Raw genomic sequence first — 21,667 nt, 5'->3', positions numbered from 1 at the left:
AATATGGTAGTTTTCAATTAGTTGGGCTTTATTAAAGAAGCTAACAAGAGAAAACTATTCTGTAAGATGTATTTTGTAAGATGTAAACTGTGGTAAAATATCATTTGGCCTTCATATCCATATGTGTGTGTGTGTGTGTGTGTCTGTGTGTGTGTCTGTGTGTGTGTATATATGTGTGTATATATATACATATATATATATATATATATATTTTTTTTTTTTTTGAGATGGAGTCTTGCTCTGTCTCCCAGGCTGGAGTGCTGTGGCGCCATCTCCGCTTACTGCAACCTCCACGTCCCAGGTTGAAGCGATTCTCCTGCCTCAGTCTCCCGAGTAGCTGGGATTACAGGCGCCCGCCACCATGCCCAGCTAATTTTTGTATTTTTAGTAGAGATGGGGTTTCACCGTGTTGGCCATACTGGTCTTGAACAGTAATATAGAAAACTTGAACTCCTGGGCTCAAGCAATCCTCCTGCCTCAGCCTCCCAAGTAGCTGAGACTACAGGTGCACACCACCATGCCCAGCTAATTTTTAAACTTTTTGTAGAGATGAAGTCTTGCTTTTTTGCTCAGGCTGGTCTTGAACTCCTGGCCTCAAGTGATCCTTTTACCTTGGCCTCTCAAAGTGCGAGGATTACACACATAAGCCACCATGCCTCGCCCTAGCTGTAATCTTGTGTCTTTTAACAAATCTTGTTCTGTCCCCACCTTTTAGTTATTTTTTGATGAAAAGACTTCTTAAATGTTAAGATTTTTATTTGATGGAAGGGACAGATTTAAAGGATCTTAATGTCTAATTAACAAAATATCAGAAACCATTTCAACTAAGTACATTTCTTTTGCATTAATCTGGACATAATATTTTACTTGTTTTTAAGTGATATATATGCACTTTGCACCTTCCTCTTGTCAATATTTTGTTTTTCTTTTTGTTTTTTTATTTTTAATGAGTAAATGGGTTAAGATTTTCTTTAGAGGACCAGGGCAGATACTGATACTACCATTTCTTTATTGCCAACTTAAACATATACTCAATGGTACTGGACCTTCATAGGAGCACATTTTTGAGAGTGAAAACACCTACTTGTGCCAAACAGTGGTCCAAATAGGAAGTAGAGTTAATGCTGTTTTCAGATATGTTAGCCACCATGATAACTACAGAATAATTTTTGTTTCTTTTTATTACTTGCTTTTGAATAAAATTACTTATCTACAAAGGAAATTTTAATGTTTTATAAGGAGTGCTATCAGTCCTTCTTGGCAGCTGTTTTTCTTAAACATTACCCTGTTGTTTAATTCCTATAAACTTTTTTTTTTTGTCTTGGTGATTCTTGTAGGGCAGTGCTCCCCAACTTTTTTGGCACCAGGGACTGGTTTTGTGGAAGACAGTTTTTCCACGGACTCGGGGGTAGGGTTGGGAGTGGGGGGTGGGGAGATGGTTTCGGGCTCAAACTGTTCTACCTCAGATCATCAGGCATTAGATTCTCATAAGGAGCCCGCAACCTAAATCCCTCATATACACAGTTTGCAATAGGGTTCGTGCTCTCGTGAGAATCTAATGCTGCCACTGATCTGACACAAGGCAGAGCTCAGGTGGTAATGCTCACTCACCCTCCACTCACCTCTTGCTGTATGGCCAGGTTCCTAACAGGACCACAGACCAGTACCAGTCTGCAGCCCGGGTCTGGGGACTCCTGTTGTAGGGTATAGACCTTTCTAGGAGAAGGCTCCATTCTTTCTTTTTCTGTACCAATTTATGTGCCCTAAATAAAGCGTGTACTTAAATAATGATGCCCAAGAAACATGAGGCTGGGTGCAGTGGCTCACGCCTGTAATCCCAGCACTTTGCAAGGCCGAGGTGGGCGGATCACCTGAGGTCAGGAGTTTGAGACCAGCCTGGCCAACGTTGTGAAACCCCATCTCTACTGAAAATACAAAAAAATTAGCCAGGCATGATAGCATGTGCCTGTAGTCCCATCTACTCGGGAGGCTGAGGCAGGAAAATCTGTTGAACGCAGGAGGTGAAGGTTACAATGAGCCGAGATTACTCCACTGCACTCCAGCCTGGGCCACAGAGTGAGACTGTGTCTCAAAAAAAAAAAAAAAAAAAAAAAAAGCAGGGCGCGGTGACTCACGCCTGTAATCCCAGCACTTTGGGAGGCCAAGGTGGGCAGATCATGAGGTCAGGAGTTTGAGGCCAGCCTGGCCAATATGGTGAATCCCCGTCTCTACTAAAAATACAAAAATTAGCTGGGCGTGGTGGTGTGCACCTGTAGTCCCAGCTACTCGGGAGGCTGAGGCAGAAGAATTGCTTGAATCTGGGAAGCAGAGGTTTCAGTGAGCCAAGATTGCACCACTGCACTCCATAGGCAACAGAGCAGACTCCGTCTCAAGAAAACAAAAAAAAAGAAAAGAAACATGATATGTTTTGCTTAAGATAGCTAGATGGAAAGATGAGGTTAATAGATATGAGAGTATTTTTGTGGTCTTAGTTTACCTTAAGATTCCTTAAAATCCCACTCACTGTATTTATTTTTTTCTTTATAGAAATGCTTCCATCATTTCTTCAGAAAGTTGAAGTTGTCTCAGAAGCTTCTAGAGAAACTTGTGTAGCTTTGACTGATTGCCTTAATCTCTTCACCAAACAAGAAGGGGTAGGTAGTTCAGAATTGAATTTGTAAAATAATTGTTTGGATGTTGCATGCGTGGTTGTCCATGAAGTCATTGCTTTCAAATTGTTCAAAGGTAGGAAAAAATTAGTATTAACAAAGGAAAGCTTCATTTGTCACAAAAATTTAGAACTTATTTATTATTGATTAAGCAGGATGAAATAACTTGTGTTCATATCTTTTGAATTTGTTGATGTAGCCATATTTAATAAGTATACTTAAAATTGATCTACTCAGGATTGTTATGACACTTCAGTAAGAGAGATGTGAAAATATTCTAGAAACGGAAGGTCTTTACATTAAAAAATACTTTTATTTAGGAAATAGAGTACTATCATACTTATCTATGTAAACTAAGCTCAATGGATTAAATTTTTTTGTGTTCTTTCCCTTCACTCTCTTACCCTTCAACAGTTTGCCATTTGCTTTTCTAAATATGAGTAAGGGCTGAGCATGGTGGATCATGCCTGTAATTCCAGCATTTTGGGAGGCTGAGGCGGGCAGATCACCTGAAGTCAGGAGTTCGAAACCAGCCTGTCCAGCATGCTGAAACCCTGTCTCTACCAAAAAATACAAAAATTAGGCCAGGCGTGGTGGCTCACGCCTATAATCCCAGCGCTTTGGGAGGCTAAGGTGGCCAATCACTTGAGGTCAGGAGTTCGAGACCAGTCTGGCCAACATGATGAAACCCCATCTCTACTAAAAATACAAAAATTAGCCAGGCGTGGTGGCGCACACCTGTAATCCAGCTACTTGGGAGGCTGAGGCAAGAGAATCACTTGAGCCTGGGAGGCAGAGGTTGCAGTAAGCCGATATTGCACCACTGCATTCCAGCCTGGGTGATGGAGTAGACTCTGTCTCAAAAAAAAATCAGCCAGAGAATCACTTGAACCCAGGAGGCAGAGGCTGCAGTGAGCCAAGATTGCACTACTGTACTCCAGCCTGAGTGACAGAGTGAGACCCTGTTTCCAAAAAAGAAAAGAAAAGAAAAGAAAAGAAAACCAAATATGGTAAGAGTGGTATGCTGAGCTATCAGTGATTCATTTTCAAAGGATTGAAAAGTTACAAAGATGTGTTTTGGTTGCCAGAATTAGGATTTTTCTTGTTTTGCTGTTTTTCCCCTCATTTTTATGATTTCAATGTAAGTCAAGTGTCACTAGGCTTTCTTTTCCATTTTGTTAATTTATATATATATGTCTAATCTTCAGTATTTTAGATTAAGATACCAAATTTCTTATTCTTGTTTTAGTTTACTTGTACCTTTTGGTTAGAGACTAGGTTTTGGTAAAAGAAGATAGATGAAATTGCTTTTATATATTTTCCTCTAATATGTAAAGATCTAACAATTTATTTTCTCATGACTAGAAAGGGATCCTTATGAATTCATATACAATTTTTTTTTTGAGACAGGGTCTCACTCTGTTGCCCAGGCTGGAGTACAGTGGTGCAGTCATGGCTCACTGCAGCCTCAGCCTTCTGGGCTCAAGTGATCCTCCCACCTCAGCCTCACAAGTAGCTGGGACTACTGGCATGCACCATGATGCCCAGTTGATTTTTTTTTTTTTTTTTTTTTTTTTAAGAAATGGGCCTTTTTATGTTGCCAAGGTTGGTCCGGAACTCCTAGATGCAAGCCATCTGCCCGACTCGGCCTCCCAAAGTGCTGGGATTACAGGCATGAGCCTCCATGGCGAGCATATACACATTTTTAAATGCTGTGTTTGCTATATGTAGCACCAATTCTACATATTAATTTATTTGGAGAATAAGACAAATATGGAAATAATAATCATTTAAAACAAACTTCCCAAAAGTCCTTTAATAGAATTATATTAACTATCACAGGAAAACATAATTGTTCATTAAACATTTCAAATGGTTGATTTTTTAATACTGTTTGAAAATATCCCTCCTCAGCACTTCTATTTTTGGTGGTTTGCAAATTTCATGTGTAAGTTTATTTAAATAACAGATGATTTAGTGTTCTAAATAAATCTGAACAGGATGGTTGCATTCAGAATATCTTTGAAATTAATAAAATATGATGTCATAGGATTCATGAAATATTTAGTACCTTGTAAAACCGCATTTCACTCATGTCTCTTATGTGGTACCTGATGGATGTATCGATAGCTTTCTTGTTCTAGAGATATATGGTTTTAAGGCTGAACATTAGATTGGAAGTAACGCGTTATGTTGGTTCATGTTTAATTTCTGAAGCAATCAACCTATTCTAATTTTTAAACTATCTGCTTAAAAAATAACCTAATTCTTTAGGTTTTTTAGATGTGCAAGAATGTTAGCCTAAAGTTTAGGCTAATTGACCTCTTTTAGCCTCTTAAATTTATCATGAGGATTAAATAAGATAATGTAAGCAAAATACTTAGCATAGTACCAGACACATAGTAAGCCCTGAATAAAAGTTAACAGTTATTGTAAGATCTTAACTAATTAACATTTGTAGCCTCTCTTTTCTGATAGTATCTTGGAGCTTTTATGTGTGTAACAGTGGATTTATTTTGTTTTGAGAGGAAGTAGCATTGTCTAAAGAACTTTTATTTGACCACTATCGTTGGAATGATCGTGTTGTGTTTCCATCCTTGTTGTTTAAATGACAAGGCTACTTCACTTCTCTGAACCTTGTTGTCTTCATATTTTGAATAAGGGAAACCATATAGCAAGCTTTTAGAAGCACTGGTCTGAAAGTCTGGTGGACCCGTTTTTAATCTCACTCTTTCTCTAACTTTTCTCCAACTGTGGGACAAGTTTCTGTAAAATGAAAATAAACACCTCAGAGTTGGGCGTGGGCATCAACTATATGTAGATGAATGTTACATATATAGAGTATGTTAGCATACTGCGTGGAACACAGTATTCTGTTTAATAACTAGCATTTAATGTTTCAAACTTTTGGAATGTATTGAAGATATCTTCTGAGTAATTATATGAAATTATCAACTCCATGAAACACTTAGAATCCATGGATTTCCTTCTCAACAATAAGATAAACAGTGAGAAGGCACTGCAAAATATTTGAAAGGTAAGTGGCATTTCTAAAGTTAGTCTTTCAAATGCATAAGGATTACAACATAGGAATTTAACAGCGTAATCGAGGTCAGAGTGGTGTAATTATGTGCTGTAATACCTTTTTTATCTGGCATTATAAATTACATTTCTATTATCTGGAAATTTTATTAAAAGAGCAGGCATAAGCTTTGAAGACCTACAGACCTGGCTCTAATTCCTGGCTCTGCTATTTGCTCTCTTTGACTCAGTTTTAAAATACAATCTCCTATTTAAAATGGTGACCACCCAAAAGGGATTGTTTTAAAGAGTAAATGCGATCATATTGGTAAAACACCTCTGTAGGGACTGGCACGAAACAGGGATCCAGTAGATGTAAGTGACCCCAGCCCCCACAGCAGCAACGCTGTTTTTATTCTAGTCTTTTTTGATGGCAGTTATTCTAAATGTTCCACATTTACTTCTTAACCTAAAACTTTAAAACTTAATTTTATGTTTATTTCTTTTTTTTTTTTTTTTACAAGCCCTTGTCAGGCCATAATTTTATGTTTTCTAGGTGTCTCAAGATTGGCCTTTTGTATGTCAATAATAATTCTGTGCCTTAATACAGAGATGCCCTCAGGGGATAATGTTTATGTGAGTCTGTGTTTTTCTACTAAATGGCCTGGTCCTGCCAATGCTTTTTGGACTCTTGTTTGCTCTTTATAGGTTTTTAAAAATCACCTCTCTTGATTTTTCAAATTAACTGTGTACCTGACTCTAGCAGTGGAATACTGATGCCTCTGATTTACTGTTTCTAATCTCCTGTTTATTAAAAAGAAAACTAGATAACCAAACTCCATAAAATTATGTCCAGTCAGAGTAAACTGGCTCTCTATGAGAATCTTGGGGGTTTACAGTGTGCGCAGGCCTTCATGCCTTCTATTTCTGTGGTACGTGGGTGTTTTTTGCTTATTTGAGGATGTACTGATATGATCTACATAATCGAGGTTTTCATAGGAGCTATAAATAAATGAGGCATTATTGTAGGAAGATTTTATTTGTAAATAAAACTGCTATGGCCTATGGCTCATGCCTGTAATCCCAGCACTTTGGGAGGCTGAGGGGGGGGGGTGGTGGATCACCTGAGGTCAGGAGTTCGAGACCAGGCTGGCTAACATGGTGAAACCCCATTTCTACTAAAAATACAAAAAATTAGCCAGGTGTGGCGGCACATGCCTGTAATCCCAGCTACTCGGGAGGCTGAGGCAGGATAATCCGTTGAACCCAGGAGGCGGAGGTTGCAGTGAGCCGAGATCAGGCCATTGCACTCCAGCTTGGGCAACAAGAGCTCTGTCTCAAAAAAACAAAAAAACAAACAAAAAAACTGCTTATGCTGTTGAGAAAATGGCAATATGTAAAATACTTTGTAAAGTTTGTGGTTGATCTACTGAAGAAAAACCTAGATGCTGTTTTTAGGGTAGTTTTCTTGGAAACAGTATAACAGAATGTGAGTGCTGGGTCTTTTCTTAGCCTGGTCTGAGAGTTCCATTCAAAATGCCAGAAACTGGTTTCTGGAATTATATTTGTTTCTGTAGTTTTCCTTGCCAGAGGATGCCCTCCTCATTTTGTGTACTATCGAGCTTCCTTGATGTTAGTCATACCAATTTTTCCAAGGTAAGAACTGCCCATTTAAAGTTAGTAGAAGCTCACTTATCAAGTGTTTTATACATATTTCATGTGAAATCTCCTAACTGCTGAAAAGCTGTGACCCAACTGTATGACTGGAATGAGAGTGGTGTCAGCCAGGCATGGTGGCTCATGCCTGTAATCCCAGCACTTTGGGAGGCTGAGGTGGTGGATCACCTGAGGTTAGGAGTTTGAGACCAATCTGTCCAACATGGTGAAACCTCGTCTCTACTAAAAATACAAAAAATTAGCCGGGCGTGGTGGCAGGCACTTGTAATCCCAGCTACTCGGGAGGCTGAGGCAGGAGAGTCGCTTGAACCCAGGAGGCAGAGATTGCAGTGAGCGAGATTGCACCCTTGCCCTCCAGCCTGAGCAACGGAGCGAGACTCCGTCTCAAGAAAAAAAAAAAAAGAGAGTGGGACTAATTTTGTGGTATAATGGAAAGATTCAGACCCTACATTGGAACCGTCTGAAGGGTTGGAATTCTGTACTGCTTCTTTGGACTGGACACTGGTATCTTTGAAGAGAAATCATGTGTTCATGTGAACTTACAGCTCTACAAAGTCATGATCTCTTCCATTCATTTCATTTCCTTTGCTGTCGGGCAGTCCTGTAGTCATTTTGTGACCCTGATATCTTTTGTTCCCTAATGTTCTTAACAGCTCTTTTGGGCCTGCACCCGTCTCTCGCCTGCTGTCTCTGTAGTCCCCTCAGATCTCCTTCCACTCTGAGCAGAATTCCTTTGTTAAACATGAGGCAGTCACTGTATATGGCTCCACTCCCTACCACTCTTCACTCCAGTTTTTATCTGCATCTGCTCCTATACTTTCTTCTAGCCTTTTGCTGGAGGTATCTGTCTCCTTCCATTCTGCTTCTCTGGGGACCTTGCTTCAAAAAATAGCTCCTCTCTTTGGAATTCTCTACCCCCTTATTTATAGCTTTTGTCTATCTCCCTGCATCCTTTTCCAATTCCATTTTTGAAAATGTGATACTTTCTGTTTCTACTTCTTAATTTTCAGCAAGTCCACCGAAACTGTTCTTGCCAGTATTTCCTTATTGCTAAATCAAAGGACATTTAAAAATTGTCTTGCTTGTCCTCTGAAGGGCCTGGCATGTGACTACTTCCTGTTTTTTGGAATTGCGCTGTGGCTTCCACAGTGCCGCCTCTTTTGGCTTCTCCTTCCTTTGTAGCAGCTCCCTCTCTGTCACCTTTTTTTTTTTTTTTCTTTTGAGATGGAGTCTTACTCTGTTGCCCAGGTTGGAGTGCAGTGGTGCCATCTTGGCTCACTGCAACCTCAGCCTCCCGGGTTCAAGCGATTCTCCTGCCTCAGCTTCCTGAGTAGCTGGGATTACAAGTGCATGCCACCACACCCAGCTAATTTTTTGTATTTTAGTAGAGATGGGGTTTCACTATGTTAACCAGTCTGGTCTCAAACTTCTGAACTGAAGTGATACACTCGCCTTGGCCTCCCAAAGTGCTGTGATTACAGGCTTCAGCCACCACGCCTGGCCTCAGCCACCTTCTAAAGCATTTTTTCATCTGCCTATGTATTAAATATTAGTATTACCTAGGTTTCTGTGAGTGACCTTCTCACTCCTCATATTCTCCCTGGATGATGTCACCCATTCTTTTAACTAGAATTCCCTGAGGACTCAGATGTCTCCACCTCAGACTTCTGAGTTCTGATCTAATATATCCAGCTCCCTTTTGAACATTTACATATGCTTATATCAGAAGCATTTCAAAACCAACGTGTCTCAAACTGAGTTATCCATTCAACTCATAGACTTGCCACCCATTCAGTAATTCAGGCCAGGATCATGGGAACTGGCTTTGGTTCATCCTCCTTCTTCCTCCCTATCTTTAATCAAGTCCTGTCATTTTTTTTTTTTTTTTCTTGTGAAGGAGTCTCGCTCTGTTGCCCAGGCTAGAGTACAGCGGCACAGTCTTGGCTCACCGCAACCTCTGCCTCCTGGGTTCCAGCAATTCTCCTGCCTCAGCCTCCTGAGTAGCTGGGATTACAGGCACACACCACCATACCCGGCTAATTTTTGTATTTTTAGTAGAAACGGGGTTTTGCCATTTGGCCAGGCTGGTCTAGAACTCCTGACCTCAAGTGATCTGCCTGCCTCGGCCTCTCAATGTGCTGGGATTATAGGTGTGAGCCACCGTGCCCGGTTCAATTTGATTTTTTAATATCTTGGTTGCCTATCTCCCTTTACTCTGTCTTCCCTGACTCCAGCATACAGTTCCCCATTGCTGTTCTGTGAGATAAATTCTCAGGGTTGCTCTGTTGGATGACTGTAACCATTTCCTCATCCAGGCTCCACCCTTCAAAACTAGGTGAGGTGTCCCTGCTGCTCCATGAGTTCCTGGCTGTCATAGAATTTATCATATTGTATCATTATATATTCACAAACTGGAGCTCCCTAAGGAAGCAACTGTATCTTAGTTATTTTTGTAGCATGGTACTTGGCATGTGGTAGATGGTGAATAAATATTTGAATGAATGAATAATGAATGTACAAAGGAAAAAATTCAGGCTTTGGGATCAGACCAATCTGGAGCTAAACTCTGCTACCTCGACCTTGAACAAATGAATATATGTTTAGGAATTCTGTTTCCACATCTGAAATTGAGCGCATATATGTGCTATTTTATGTGAGGTGCTTCAGTACAGTACCTGGCACATTTAGGGGCCATGTAGATTGCCTTTTAAAACAAGAAGGTAATTTGTTGTTCATTGTTTTGCTACCTAGCACTACTTTTATAAACTGAATTCATTCTCTAATTTTCAGGGCCTAGGGAGAGATTCTGTAGCAGGGACTCCTCTTTCCATACATGATTTTTCCAAATACAGTAACAGTTATTATTTTGAGTGAAAAAAGTAAAAGAAATAAACTGACTTTTCAAAGATGCCATGAGGCTGGGTGTGGTGGCTCACGCCTGTAATCCCAGCACTTTGGGAGGCCAGGGCAGGTGGATCCCTTGATGCCAAGAGTTGGAGACCAGCATGACCAACATAGCAAAACCCCCGTCTCTACTAAAAATACAAAAAATTAGCTGGGTGTGGTGGTGCAGGCCTGTAATCCCAGCTACTCAGGAAGCTGGGGCACGAGAATCACTTGAACCCAGGAGGTGGAGGTTGCAGTGAGCTGAGATTGTGCCACTACACTCCAGCCTGGGCGACAGAGCAAGACTCTGTCTCCAAAAAAAAAAAAAAATAAATAAATAAATAAATAAAATAACAATGAAAACAAAGATGTCATGAAACCTCACTGACATTCATTCCCAATTTTCCCAGCATGGCCTGGAATGGTCTTTAACACATTCTAGGTCTGTAGTGCAATTACAGCTACCACCGATTTCAATAGGACTTAAAGTACCTAGGATCTTGTGAAAGAAATATTTAATTTTGTTCATTTTTACTCTGAACTCACTAAAGTATGAGGACAGAGTTAAACACTTTAGTAAGGTGAAAGGTTTGAAACATGTTGAAACAAAAAGATTTTTTTCCCTCCATCAGAGTGTTACAGTTAACCATAAATTTCATTAACCTGAACATCCCACTTAAGTGTGGTATTTGGGTGGTGGGTTTTCCTGTCCTCTGAACCTTTGCCCTTCAAGCCTGGCTGGAATAATTTTACCTAAGTAGGTTTCACGGTAGTAGGATTAATACCGTTGTTTTCCTTGTTGCTCAGTGTCCCAACTAGGGTATAAACAATAAATATGTGAAGACTGCCTTTCAGTCTTGGTTTTGGAACCGTAAACGCGAACGCTTCAGCATAAGCCGGATTAAGTGACAGGCAGGAATGGAGAGAAGATTCCTTTGCTTTCCAGAGTTTCCCGAGGGGCGGGCTGGTTAAAAAAAAAAAGAAAAAAGAAAAAAAAAAAGTTGCCAGGGCCGGTGTCTCCAGGAGAGGGCCGAGCGCACAGCAGCTCTAGGACCTCGCAGGCGCCTCGGCGCGGCACTCACGTAGAGCCCAAGGAGCAGTCCCCGACCTCTCCTCGGAGGGCCGTGCAGGCTTCCCCGGCGGTCCCTACCTGCGCCTCCGCCCGCCAGCGGCGCTGGGGAAGGGGAGGAGCGGCCCGGACGCTGCCCGCCGCGCGCAGGGAGCCGCCCGCCGCAGGCCTTGCCGCCGCCCGCCCGCGCTCTCCCCGCGAGCCCCGGAGGGCGGGTCTGCGGCCGAGCCAGCGGCGGCGGAGGGCCAGTGCAGACCTCTGCGGCCCGGGCGGGCGGGCGCGGCGCGGGAGTCCGGGGCCGCTGGCGGGCAACGCCTCTGCCCGACCTCGCTGGGGAAGGCTGGCGCTGCTGCCCGGCCGGAGCCAGGGGCAGGCTGTGCGAAGGTGACTTAGGGAGACCTTGCGGGCCGCCCTGGGTCGCGCCTCCCGGATCGGCTCGCCTCGGCTCGACTGGAGGGGAGGAGGAGGAGCAGGCCGAGCGCATTCGCGCTGGAGCTTGCGAGGTGCGCAGGGTGGAGCGCGCCAGCCGGGGTCCTCGGATCTGGCCCAGGTAGGTGGGTGTATTTGCAGCTCGGTGGCTTTGCGGGGCAGCCTGGGGCCACGGAGGACGCCGGGGGGACGGAGCGGGGAGGGCGGCCAGACTTGATCCAGGGATGTGAGTAGATCCAAGAATAGTTAGACGTGTGTGTGCAGAGTGGGGTGCAGCCGCGGGCGCGTGGGGAGGGGCGCACCAGCCGGGAGACCCTGCTCTCTTCCCAGTGCGTGTCTCCCTGCCGTGGGGTTCCTGCAGGAAGAGCCCCTGGGGAAAAAGCCCGTGGACTGATGTGTTTCTCAGTTGAATATTGGTATTAGGTCAAGAAGGGCTGGAGTGGGAGGAGTAAGACAGTGAAAGACATTATTGTCCTAAATAACCTTCCAAGTTAGTGATTTTTCGCATGGCTGTGCTCCGGCTGACATTGAGATGAACTTACCATCCGCTGTTCAGAGGCCGCTGAAATTCCAAGAATACGAGAAGTGCATGAGCGGATTAAGGAGAGAAAGGGAAATTCTATTTGTGTTGAGGAATGGGGAGGTGGCTTTTAACTTTAATGTTTTGATTAAGGATTTTTGATTACTCACAGGCTTTCTTTGTAGCCTAAACCAGCGGGGAATCACGTTTCCTAGCATTCAGAGCATGTGGCTAGTTGTTTTGTGCTTTCTGTTGTGCTGGATTTTTCTGGGTTTGGAGAGAGGGTGGTAAGGGGAGGAAGATGCCAGAGAAGAGCTTAGTACAGCTTTTCTGAGTTATTAAGGCTATTAAAAGTTTCTTAATTTTAATTCGGTTCAAAGACTGAATTAAGGCATTGCTTAGCAGGAATCTTTTTCGAGAGAGAAAAATGCTTGAAATGTGTGTTGGTGGAATAATGTGTAGGCAGGAAAACGGGGTGGGGTGGGGGGTGTCTGAATACAAACTTGCTTTCCATTTTGAGGACACACCGAAGTTAATCTCCTCTCCAAATCAAATTTGATTTTTAGTCCCTAAGCTGATGTCTTTGGCAAGGTAACTCAATTTCTGTTTAGTGGATATTTAATCTGAGCATAACTACCAGGGAGCTATTTCAGCCTCTGTCCCAGTGCTACTTTTGCCAGACTGGAGTTTTAAAGGAACTTGTATCAGCCTGAATATAGTTGCTGGACTCTAGTCTCCCCCCTTTAGAAACCCTTTAAAGGTTAAATTTAGGAGATTGTATTGACAGTGAAAGTGACCCGTATAATTTCTTTGCCCCCAGTTGTGAGCCCTGCATAATGGGGGGGAAGTAAAAGAGCCTGTTAGGTTTTCCATATTAAAGCAAAGGTCTTACTGATATTCAGGGTAGTTTATAAATAGTTTGAGCATGTTTAAATATTGTGCATAACTGAGAAAATAATTATGCAACATCATAATCTAAGCTCCATGTACAATTTTTGACATTTATCATTTACATTCTTTATAAAAAGGTTGGCTAAACTTACTACTTCTGGCATTCAAATATATGACTGTTTATCAGCTTTCTGAGAATTATAAGAAATATTTTAATTCCTCTAAAAATAGAAATTTAGAATTGTTATTCAGTCCACATTATTCAACATATATTCCTAAAATTTTCAGTTTATTTTATATATAGTCCAGAGATATAGCTACAAATTAATTTTGGAAACAGCTAAGACATAAGTTATAAATAAAATGAAGTTTATGTAAACTGAAGCTGGATTTCATTGTGATAACTTTTGGGGAATTTTTGAACAAAATACATAAGGTTTTAATTAGCATGGTGTGTGTGTGTGTGTGTGTGTGTGTTAGGCTTGTCATGCTTGATGTGACTCAAGATCTATCCTGATAAGTTTTTGTATCTCACGATGGTACCAAAACTATAATCTGCATGTGACTGTGTTTGTCTTATTCCGTACCATATTCCCAATATAGAATGCAGTGCCTGGCTTGTACTCTGATTAATTTTGCGTGAGTTATATAGGCAGACATAATTTTCCTTTCATTTTAACTTCAGAGTCTTAAGGGTGTAACCCCTATACATTTTTATAATGGTCCATTGAGGATTTGATGTCTATTACTTTCTGTGACTTTTTTTTGAGTCATTTGATAAATATTTATAGGTTGTTTACCTTATAAGAGACTGCTAGACCAGTCTGTCTTCATAAAACTAGATGACTAAAATCTATGTAGTCATCTGACTTATACGGGTGTCAGGTGACTAAATAAATTCTTACAGAAGGTGCAACATACCCAGAAGCAACAGAAGAGGGTAAATTTTAGCAAATCGTGAAGACTGGAATGGAGGGGAAAGAATAAAGAGAAAGTCCAGTCTAAAAGATAGAAGCAGGGTCCTTTTGAAGGACTTTGTAAAGTATGCTTATAGAGTTCGAAACTTATCTTGGGCAGTTAGAGTCACTGAAAGATTTTAATCAGATTTAATGAGATTTGCTCCTTATGAGAAGGATTAGAGAGGAGCACAGGTCTGCAAACAGGACAACCAGGTGCAGGAACTCAAGAGACATAATCAGGGACTGAACCAAGTTAGTGACTGTGGAGAAGGAAAGGGGGATGCAGAGCAGAGATGCTTCAGAAACAAACGACATGAATAGGAGCTGGTACTCCAGGGAATGTGGGGAATGAAGGTGGAGCCATAGGTGACACCCAGGTTTATGGCACAAGTCATACTGTATAGAGGTGATTAAGGTAGGGAATTGAGGGAATGTGGAAAGATGAGTTGCCTTTTGGACATGCTATTATGTTCAAGTAAGATTGTCCTTAGGTGTCTGATAAAAATTTGAGAATCATTAGCATTGGGAGCCACCTAAGTCAACATGGTGATTGAGGTCAAAGGAATGAATAATATTACCTAGGAGAAGACGCTTGAACAAGTTTGAAATCAAAAGATCGAATACTGACGCTTAAAAGACAAGTGAAAGAAAGGGAGCCAGTGGAGATGACTGAGAAAAGGCGACCGGAGAGGCAGGAGGAACTCTAGAACAGGGGAGATCAAGGGAGACAAGCTGCCCAGAGGACAGGTAAGAACTGAAGCATGTCCATTGTATTTGGTAGCCAGGTGGTCATTGGAATCTTTTTTTTTCCTTTATTTTTTCTAAAAAACAAAAACAAAAAAAAACGGGGTACATGTGCAGAACATGCAGATTTGTTATATAGGTATATGTGTGCCATGGTGGTTGGTCATTGAAATCTTTGATTTTTGGAAGTTTTAGAAGCTTCGTATAGGGCCAGGTGCGGTGGCTCACACCCGTAATCCCAGCACTTTGGGAGGCTGAAGCAGGTGGATCCTCTGAGCTCAGGAATTTGAGACCAGCCTCAGCAGCATAGCGAAACCCTGTCTCTCCCCAAAAAAATATTAAAAATTAGCTGGGTGTGGTGGTGTGCACCTGTGGTCCCAGGTACTTGGGAGGCCGAGGTAGGAGGATCACTTGGGCCTGGGAAGGGGAGGTTGCAGTGAGCCGAGACTGCACCACTGCATTCCAACCTGGGTGACAGAGTGAGACCTGTCTCAAAAATAAAAAATAAACAACAAAAAAAGGAAGCTTGACATAAGAGGAAGCCAGATTGCAGCGTGCAAAGGAGTAAGTGTGAGGGAGGTGAGGAAACAAATGATGAAGATAGACTTTGTAGACATTCATAATCTGTAGATGATTGTAATTTTATTCCTTTTTTTCAATTCTTATACATTTCATTTCTTTTTGTAATTCTTCATTTACTGGCTAGGGCCTTCAGGACAATGTTGCATAGAAGCTGAGATGGTAGGATTCATGTTCATCCCTGATTTAGAAAAAAAAAAAGGCATACCTCTAACTTCTAATGATTCACTGTTAAGAATGGTATTTAACAAATACCATTTACCAGATTTAAAGAGTTTCCTTTCATATATTGTTGAAAATTTTTTTTATCATTAAAGGGTGTTGAGTTTTGTCAGATGTTCTTTGGTGTCTATTAAAAGGGTTGTATGGTTTTTTAAATCTGCTAAGCTGGTAAATGATATATTTGGACTTTTTCCAGTGCCAAGCCAGCCATCCTTGTGTACTTGGAATAAACCTAATTTGGTTATGATGTATTATCTTTAACATTGTTCTCAATTTGGTTTCCTTTGGATTTTAGTATCTATTTTAGTATGTATGTTTATAAGTAAGATTGACTTGTAATTTTCTTTTTTTGTTCTGTCCTCATCAGGGCTTAATATCAAGGTTATACTGACCTCATAAAGTGAGTTTAGGAGTATTCCCTCCTTTGCTGTTTTGTATAAAATTGAAATGATCTGTTCCTTGAAAATTTAGAACTTTCTTATAAAACCACCTTATCTTTGTAAAGTTTTTTTTTTAACTAATAACTACATTATTTAATGTTTCTAGGATTATTTTAGTTTTCTATTTCTTTTTGGGTCAGTTTTGACAAGTTATATATTTTTAGGAATTCTTTTAAGTTTTGAAATGTATTATAAAGGTATTCATAATTTTCTTTCTTTTTTTTTTAACTTAGGTTGGATCTGTAATTATATATCTTTCCTAAACTTTTTCCATTTTCTTTTTTCTAATACTGACTTGGATATCTCCAAATAAATTTCTTTTCAAATGAATGTCAGTCACTCCCTATAAGTCTCATTAAAGCTTTTTTGGATTACTTTTCAAAGAACGGTCTTTAGTTTCTTATCTATTGCATCTTTTTTAAAATTAAATTTTACAATTATCTGTATCAGTTTTTTGAGTTTTATTTTTTTCTTTAGAACATTTATTATCCTCTGTCTTTTGAACCTGGATAATTCAAAGTTTTTCCTTTCCGGATTTCTAGTTGTATATTTCGTAGTTCTAGCATTTTGTAATTTCGTGAATGTATCACTGTTAGCTTTAGCCGTTGGTTTATTTTTTAGACTCTAATAATATATTTTTGTAGACTCCATCTTTCCAGCCTGAAGACTGCTTATGAATGGAGTCTAGGTACTATCCCCCTAACATTTAAAAAGCCTAAAATGTACAGAAGGTTTGGATGACTTCCAAGTTTTTTCTGTGAGCCACCTTGTCCTGTTTCCACTGCTTGGCATTTCTGTTTCTTTTCCTCACCTACTGCTCACCTTCTTCCTCTTTTTCCTTCATACTTTCTTTTCTATTCTTGAGTGGTAGAAGAATGACCCTCATCCCCTTGTTTCCTTTTCCACCTTTTTTCTTTCTCCCTTGTTTTCTCTCTCCTACACTTTGAGGATTTTTCCATCTGCTTAACATATTCATCTCCCCCTTTCCTTCTTTTCAGAACCTTGGCCCCAACACCAAAGAGGAACAAGCCAGGATAACCTGTGTCTGGTTTTCTTTAGATGCTCAAAGGCTCACCATTGTTTACCTCATGATCTGTGTTATGCTTTATGCAGACCAGCTGAAGACAGAGCCGGGGAGAGTGTGGGGAAAGCCAGGGAGGAAGGCATAAATGATAGAACTCAAACCTGCTATTATGTAGGGTCCCCAGGCATGGGTTTCAGTAACAGGGACCCTTTTCTTGCTCTTTGACTCTGGGCAACTTACTCCAAGGCTCACGTTCTTTTGTGTAACACGGAGTCGTTAACGCAGACCCTTTCTTTCTACATCACAGGTGGCTGTGACATTCAGATGCAATAAGGAGAAACCTGTCAGTTTCCATGTTTTATTCTCACGAAAATATCTTAAAAGGAACTTGTGCACAACTCAGGGAGAGAAAGGGAGCAAAACTGGTTTGTGGCATGGTGTGTTGGAGGAGAGAAACCCCGATGGGAAGCAGTAGGTGGTGATGGGAATAACAAGAAGCACAATGGTTGTGCTCAGTGGTCAAGAGAGATGCAGGGGAGATGTCTTTCCCCTGGGAGAGGGGAGCTCATAACCACCCAGGCTGCAGACATGGACACACTGTTACACACAGTGGCAGGGAAGATGCTATGCTCCGGTGACAACATGCTACATGCTATGCTCTGGTGACATCAACTGTTCTTTTGCCTAATTATTTGCTACATTCAGGACACTGGGCCTTTTTGAGTTTACTTGAGAAATCAGCCCTCACTTATAATAATGTTTTTGTGAGGGAGATTTTTGTTGTTGTTTTTCTGGGTTCTGAACAGCTGGATTAGAAATGATTTGTGAGCATAATTCTTAGTAAATTTCTTTTTCTTTTTCTTTTTTTTCCAAGATGGAGTATCACTCTGTCGCCCAGGCTGGAGTGCAGTAACGTGATCTCTGCTCACTGAAACCGCTGCCTCCTGGGTTCAAGCAATTCTGTCTCAGCATCCCAAGTAGCTGGGACTACAGGCGCATGCCACCATGGCTGGTTAATTTTTATATTTTTGGTAGAGATGGGGTTTCACCATCTTGGCCAGGCTGGTGACGAACTCCTGACCTCAGGTGATCCACCCACCTCGGCCTCCCAAAGTGCTGGGATTACAGGTGTGAGCCACTGTGCCTGGCCAAAATTTCTTACTTGTGTTAGAACTTATTTAATTTTGAATATTTTATTTATTTGTGGTATTTGTGTTAAGGACTAGTTGTTTAAAATCCCAAAGTCTCAGAATCGGTATTAGATTGTAGAAATCTGGTCTGATGGTCTTCAGAGGTTCTATTGGCAGTGGAGGCAGGATGTGGATGCCAGTATATAAGACTGATGAAAGTAAAAGCACCCATTCATCCACTGCGGTACCTCCATAGAAAAGTTTGAAAGTGATCTATTCTTTATTTTACAGAGGATGCTAGGGCCAGGAGGAGAGTGTCGTTTACTTGCCCAAGCGTATGCCGCTAGGAGCGGGCAAAACTTAGAACTAAATCCAGGATAACTGCCTCCAAATTTAATGCCAAAGAACAGCCCAACTATATCATACACGCCTAGAATTAGGAAAAGTCTTTAGACAGCCCAAGCGGATGTGGCCATCTATATAAGCTACTTTCTCAATTTGACCAAAGGATGCCACATTTAGAAATAAGATAAGCAGATGGCCAAGGGTATTGAAATATCTTCTGATTTTGCACAGAATACCTGTGTTCCAGGTTCTCAACAGGAAATTGCTGTCCATCTTTTTGTGAAGATTTGGCTTGGTAGAAGTCGCATTTTGGGAAAATGTAGAAGTAGTCTATTTCCTAAGATTCCTTATCTTAATGCTAAACTGGACTGTCAGAATGCTATAGCCTGGACTATGTTTTCTTGATTTTTCAGAAAAATGGCCCTCACTGAATTATAAGTTGGAGTTACACCCTTAATTTTTGTTGAAGGGCATTTCAAAAAATATTAGCCTTAACGACATGATTATTTTGCCCTCTAATACTCTTACTCCGCTTTATATAATCCTGGATGAGAAATTAGAGCTAAGGGCAAAGAGGGAGTTTCTTTTCTCCAAGGAACAGTTGGTGTTTTTTTTTTCCTGGTGGACAATTAAAAGGGCACAATTGATTGTATTTCTCTTTCTGTTTTGGCCTTAAGAGAATTCAAAGCCTGGTTTGTGGTTCATCCACAGTTTCTGTGTAGGCTTCATCACTGGTAGGTCCTGCGTCAATCCCTATTGGGAACTGTATTGTAATTTCATAGTCTTACAGTTTGGCAATCACTAGATTCCAACATTCTCTTGTGAATTAATTGAATATTGTTGTGCCCCAGGGTGCATTCACATATGCTGATTACATTTTGGGATTTTTTTCTGCTAGTAGTATTAAGTAAATAGTTGTTAAAATGTTAGGAATAGGCTGAATGTAGTGGCTCACGCCTGTAATCCCAGCACTTTGGGAGGCAGAGGTGGGCGGATAGCTTGAGGTCAGGAGTTTGAGACCAGCCTGGCCAACATGGTGAGATATTTTGCTACTAAAAATACAAAAAAAAATTAGCCAGGTGCAGCGACACATGCCTGTAATCCCAGCTACTCAGGAGGATGAGGCAGGAGAATCGCTTGAACCTGGGAGGCAGAGGTTGCAGTGAGCCGAGATCGCGCCACTGCACTCCAGCCTGGGTGACAGAGTGCGACTCCGTTTCAAAAAAATGAAGTGTTGGGAATATATTTTTACCTTATGCTATGGTTTTGTGTCAAGAATATATACATTTTGATAGTGACTTTGTTATAGCTAATATCAAGGACTCAAGTAAAAATACATGGCAAATATTGCAATCGCAGTGTTTTGGGGTTTTGTTGGTGTGTTAATATGAGTCATCCTAACTATATATTTTAGTCCAGTATTTGGAGGAAAAAGTTTTATTGCTTTCTGTTTTTGGTAAAATATACATATGATTTACCATCGTAACCATTTTTAAGTGTGTTGTTCAGTGGCAAACCTCACAAGATTGTGGGTGGGGAGGATCATATGAGCTAGTACAGCACGTACTTAGCACAGCACCTGGTGTAAAGTAAACATACATACTGACAAAACTTGGGAAGCACTGCTTTAACATATTTGCAGTGTTTTCTTCGGATAGACATATAACCTCCTAAGCTGTGATTCCAGCACATTTAAATTTTTTACCTCAGTTTGAGAACCGTGAAAACACTTGTCAAAACAGAATAAAATATCAAAATTCTAAAAAAGCGAAGTGATTGTCTTTCTGGGCTTAACAATGTTTACCATATACAGAAAGCTATTTTCAGAGACAGAGCTGAAGGCGTGTAAAAAGCGGAGCTGGAAATCATGGAATAAATGTACAGTGGAATAGTCCTTTGTAAAAAGGAAAGAACTGCTTATAGTTGCAAAAACATGGATGAATCTAAAGAACATTATACTAGTAAAAAAAAGCTAGATACATAAGAGTACACACCCTGCATGATTCCATTTATTTTAAGTTCAAAAACAGACAAACCTAAACCATGGTTATTGAAGTCAGAGCAGTGGTTGCCTGGGTAGGGGGTGGAGGGAAGGGGGAGAGTGACCGTGAAAGGAGCACATGGGGGAGAGTGACCGTGAAAGGGGCACGTGAGAACTTGGGGGAGAGAGGTAATGGAAATGTCCTGTATCTTGATGGTGGTGCTAGTTACATGGTGGCATATATATTTGTAAAAGCTTACTGAATCATACACTTAACATAAAGGTATTGTATATGATTCAAATAAAGTTTATTTAGACAATTCATTGCTATGGTGTTACTTCTGTTACATATAACTGTTTCTAGTTATTTTCATCAGCAAAACTATCAATTGCAGAGCCCCTGAATAACTTCTGAAAACAAGATTTGTTTAGATTATGATTAAACTTCCCTGCTTTTAAAAATGATTGTTTACCTCTGGTGGCGTATCTCAAAAAAAAAAAACTATTTATTTTGAGGATATGTAAAATATACAAATCTGTGGCTAGTGATTATGTAAGAGCAAGCTATTTTTAGGTCGAAGCTTTGCAACCATGATGAGACAGGAGTGTGCTTAAATTCTCACATTGGGCTCCCATACCAGACGTCTGAGAAAGTTATATGTTCTGCAGTATTTAAGAGGACCTTGCAAACATTGTTTTGCATCTGATGCATTTCCAATCTGATGCAAAATTTGATGATGCAATTATCAGTTCCTAAGTAGGCGTATTTTAAAATATTTTGCTAATTATAGAATTATGAGATATATATGGAAGATATACAGGAGTATACAGAAAGCTATTTTAGAGCTTATAGAGAAGAATATGAAAACCAGGTCCCAGCAACCACCAGCAGGATTTTGGTGTGTCTTAGCTTATTCATATGAGTGTGCAAACACAAATACAATGCATCTTGCTGTTTAATATCTTACATCATTTTCAGTAATATCAGAGTGAGTATTTTTCTTTGAAAAACACCTATTCTTTGAAAAAATTTTTTATTTTTTATTTTTTGAGACAAAGTCTTGCTCTGTCGCCTAGGCTG

At 40.6% G+C, this 21,667-nt stretch overlaps 1 protein-coding gene across 8 annotated transcripts in view; it reads left to right on the top strand.

Annotated features, from left to right (window-relative positions):
- Positions 1-21,667, top strand: part of OSBPL1A (oxysterol binding protein like 1A) — a 235,375-nt gene that overhangs the window by 113,983 nt on the left and 99,725 nt on the right. For 6 of the 8 annotated variants that reach the window (XM_063699127.1, XM_063699129.1, XM_019013908.4 and 3 more), the window contains exon 15: positions 2,548-2,654. In XM_063699127.1, coding sequence (XP_063555197.1) covers positions 2,548-2,654 — 107 coding nt within the window. Of the gene's footprint in view, positions 1-2,547; positions 2,655-11,743; positions 11,873-13,966; positions 14,869-21,667 lie in introns of those variants that run through there. The other 2 variants (XM_019013905.4, XM_019013907.4) reach the window with 2 other exon arrangements.

This window comes from Gorilla gorilla, chromosome 17 (genome assembly GCF_029281585.2).
Source record: "Gorilla gorilla gorilla isolate KB3781 chromosome 17, NHGRI_mGorGor1-v2.1_pri, whole genome shotgun sequence".
Classification (NCBI taxonomy): Eukaryota; Metazoa; Chordata; class Mammalia; order Primates; family Hominidae; genus Gorilla; species Gorilla gorilla.
Note: the sequence above shows the minus strand (reverse complement) of the source record. Positions and strands in the feature narration are given on the sequence as shown.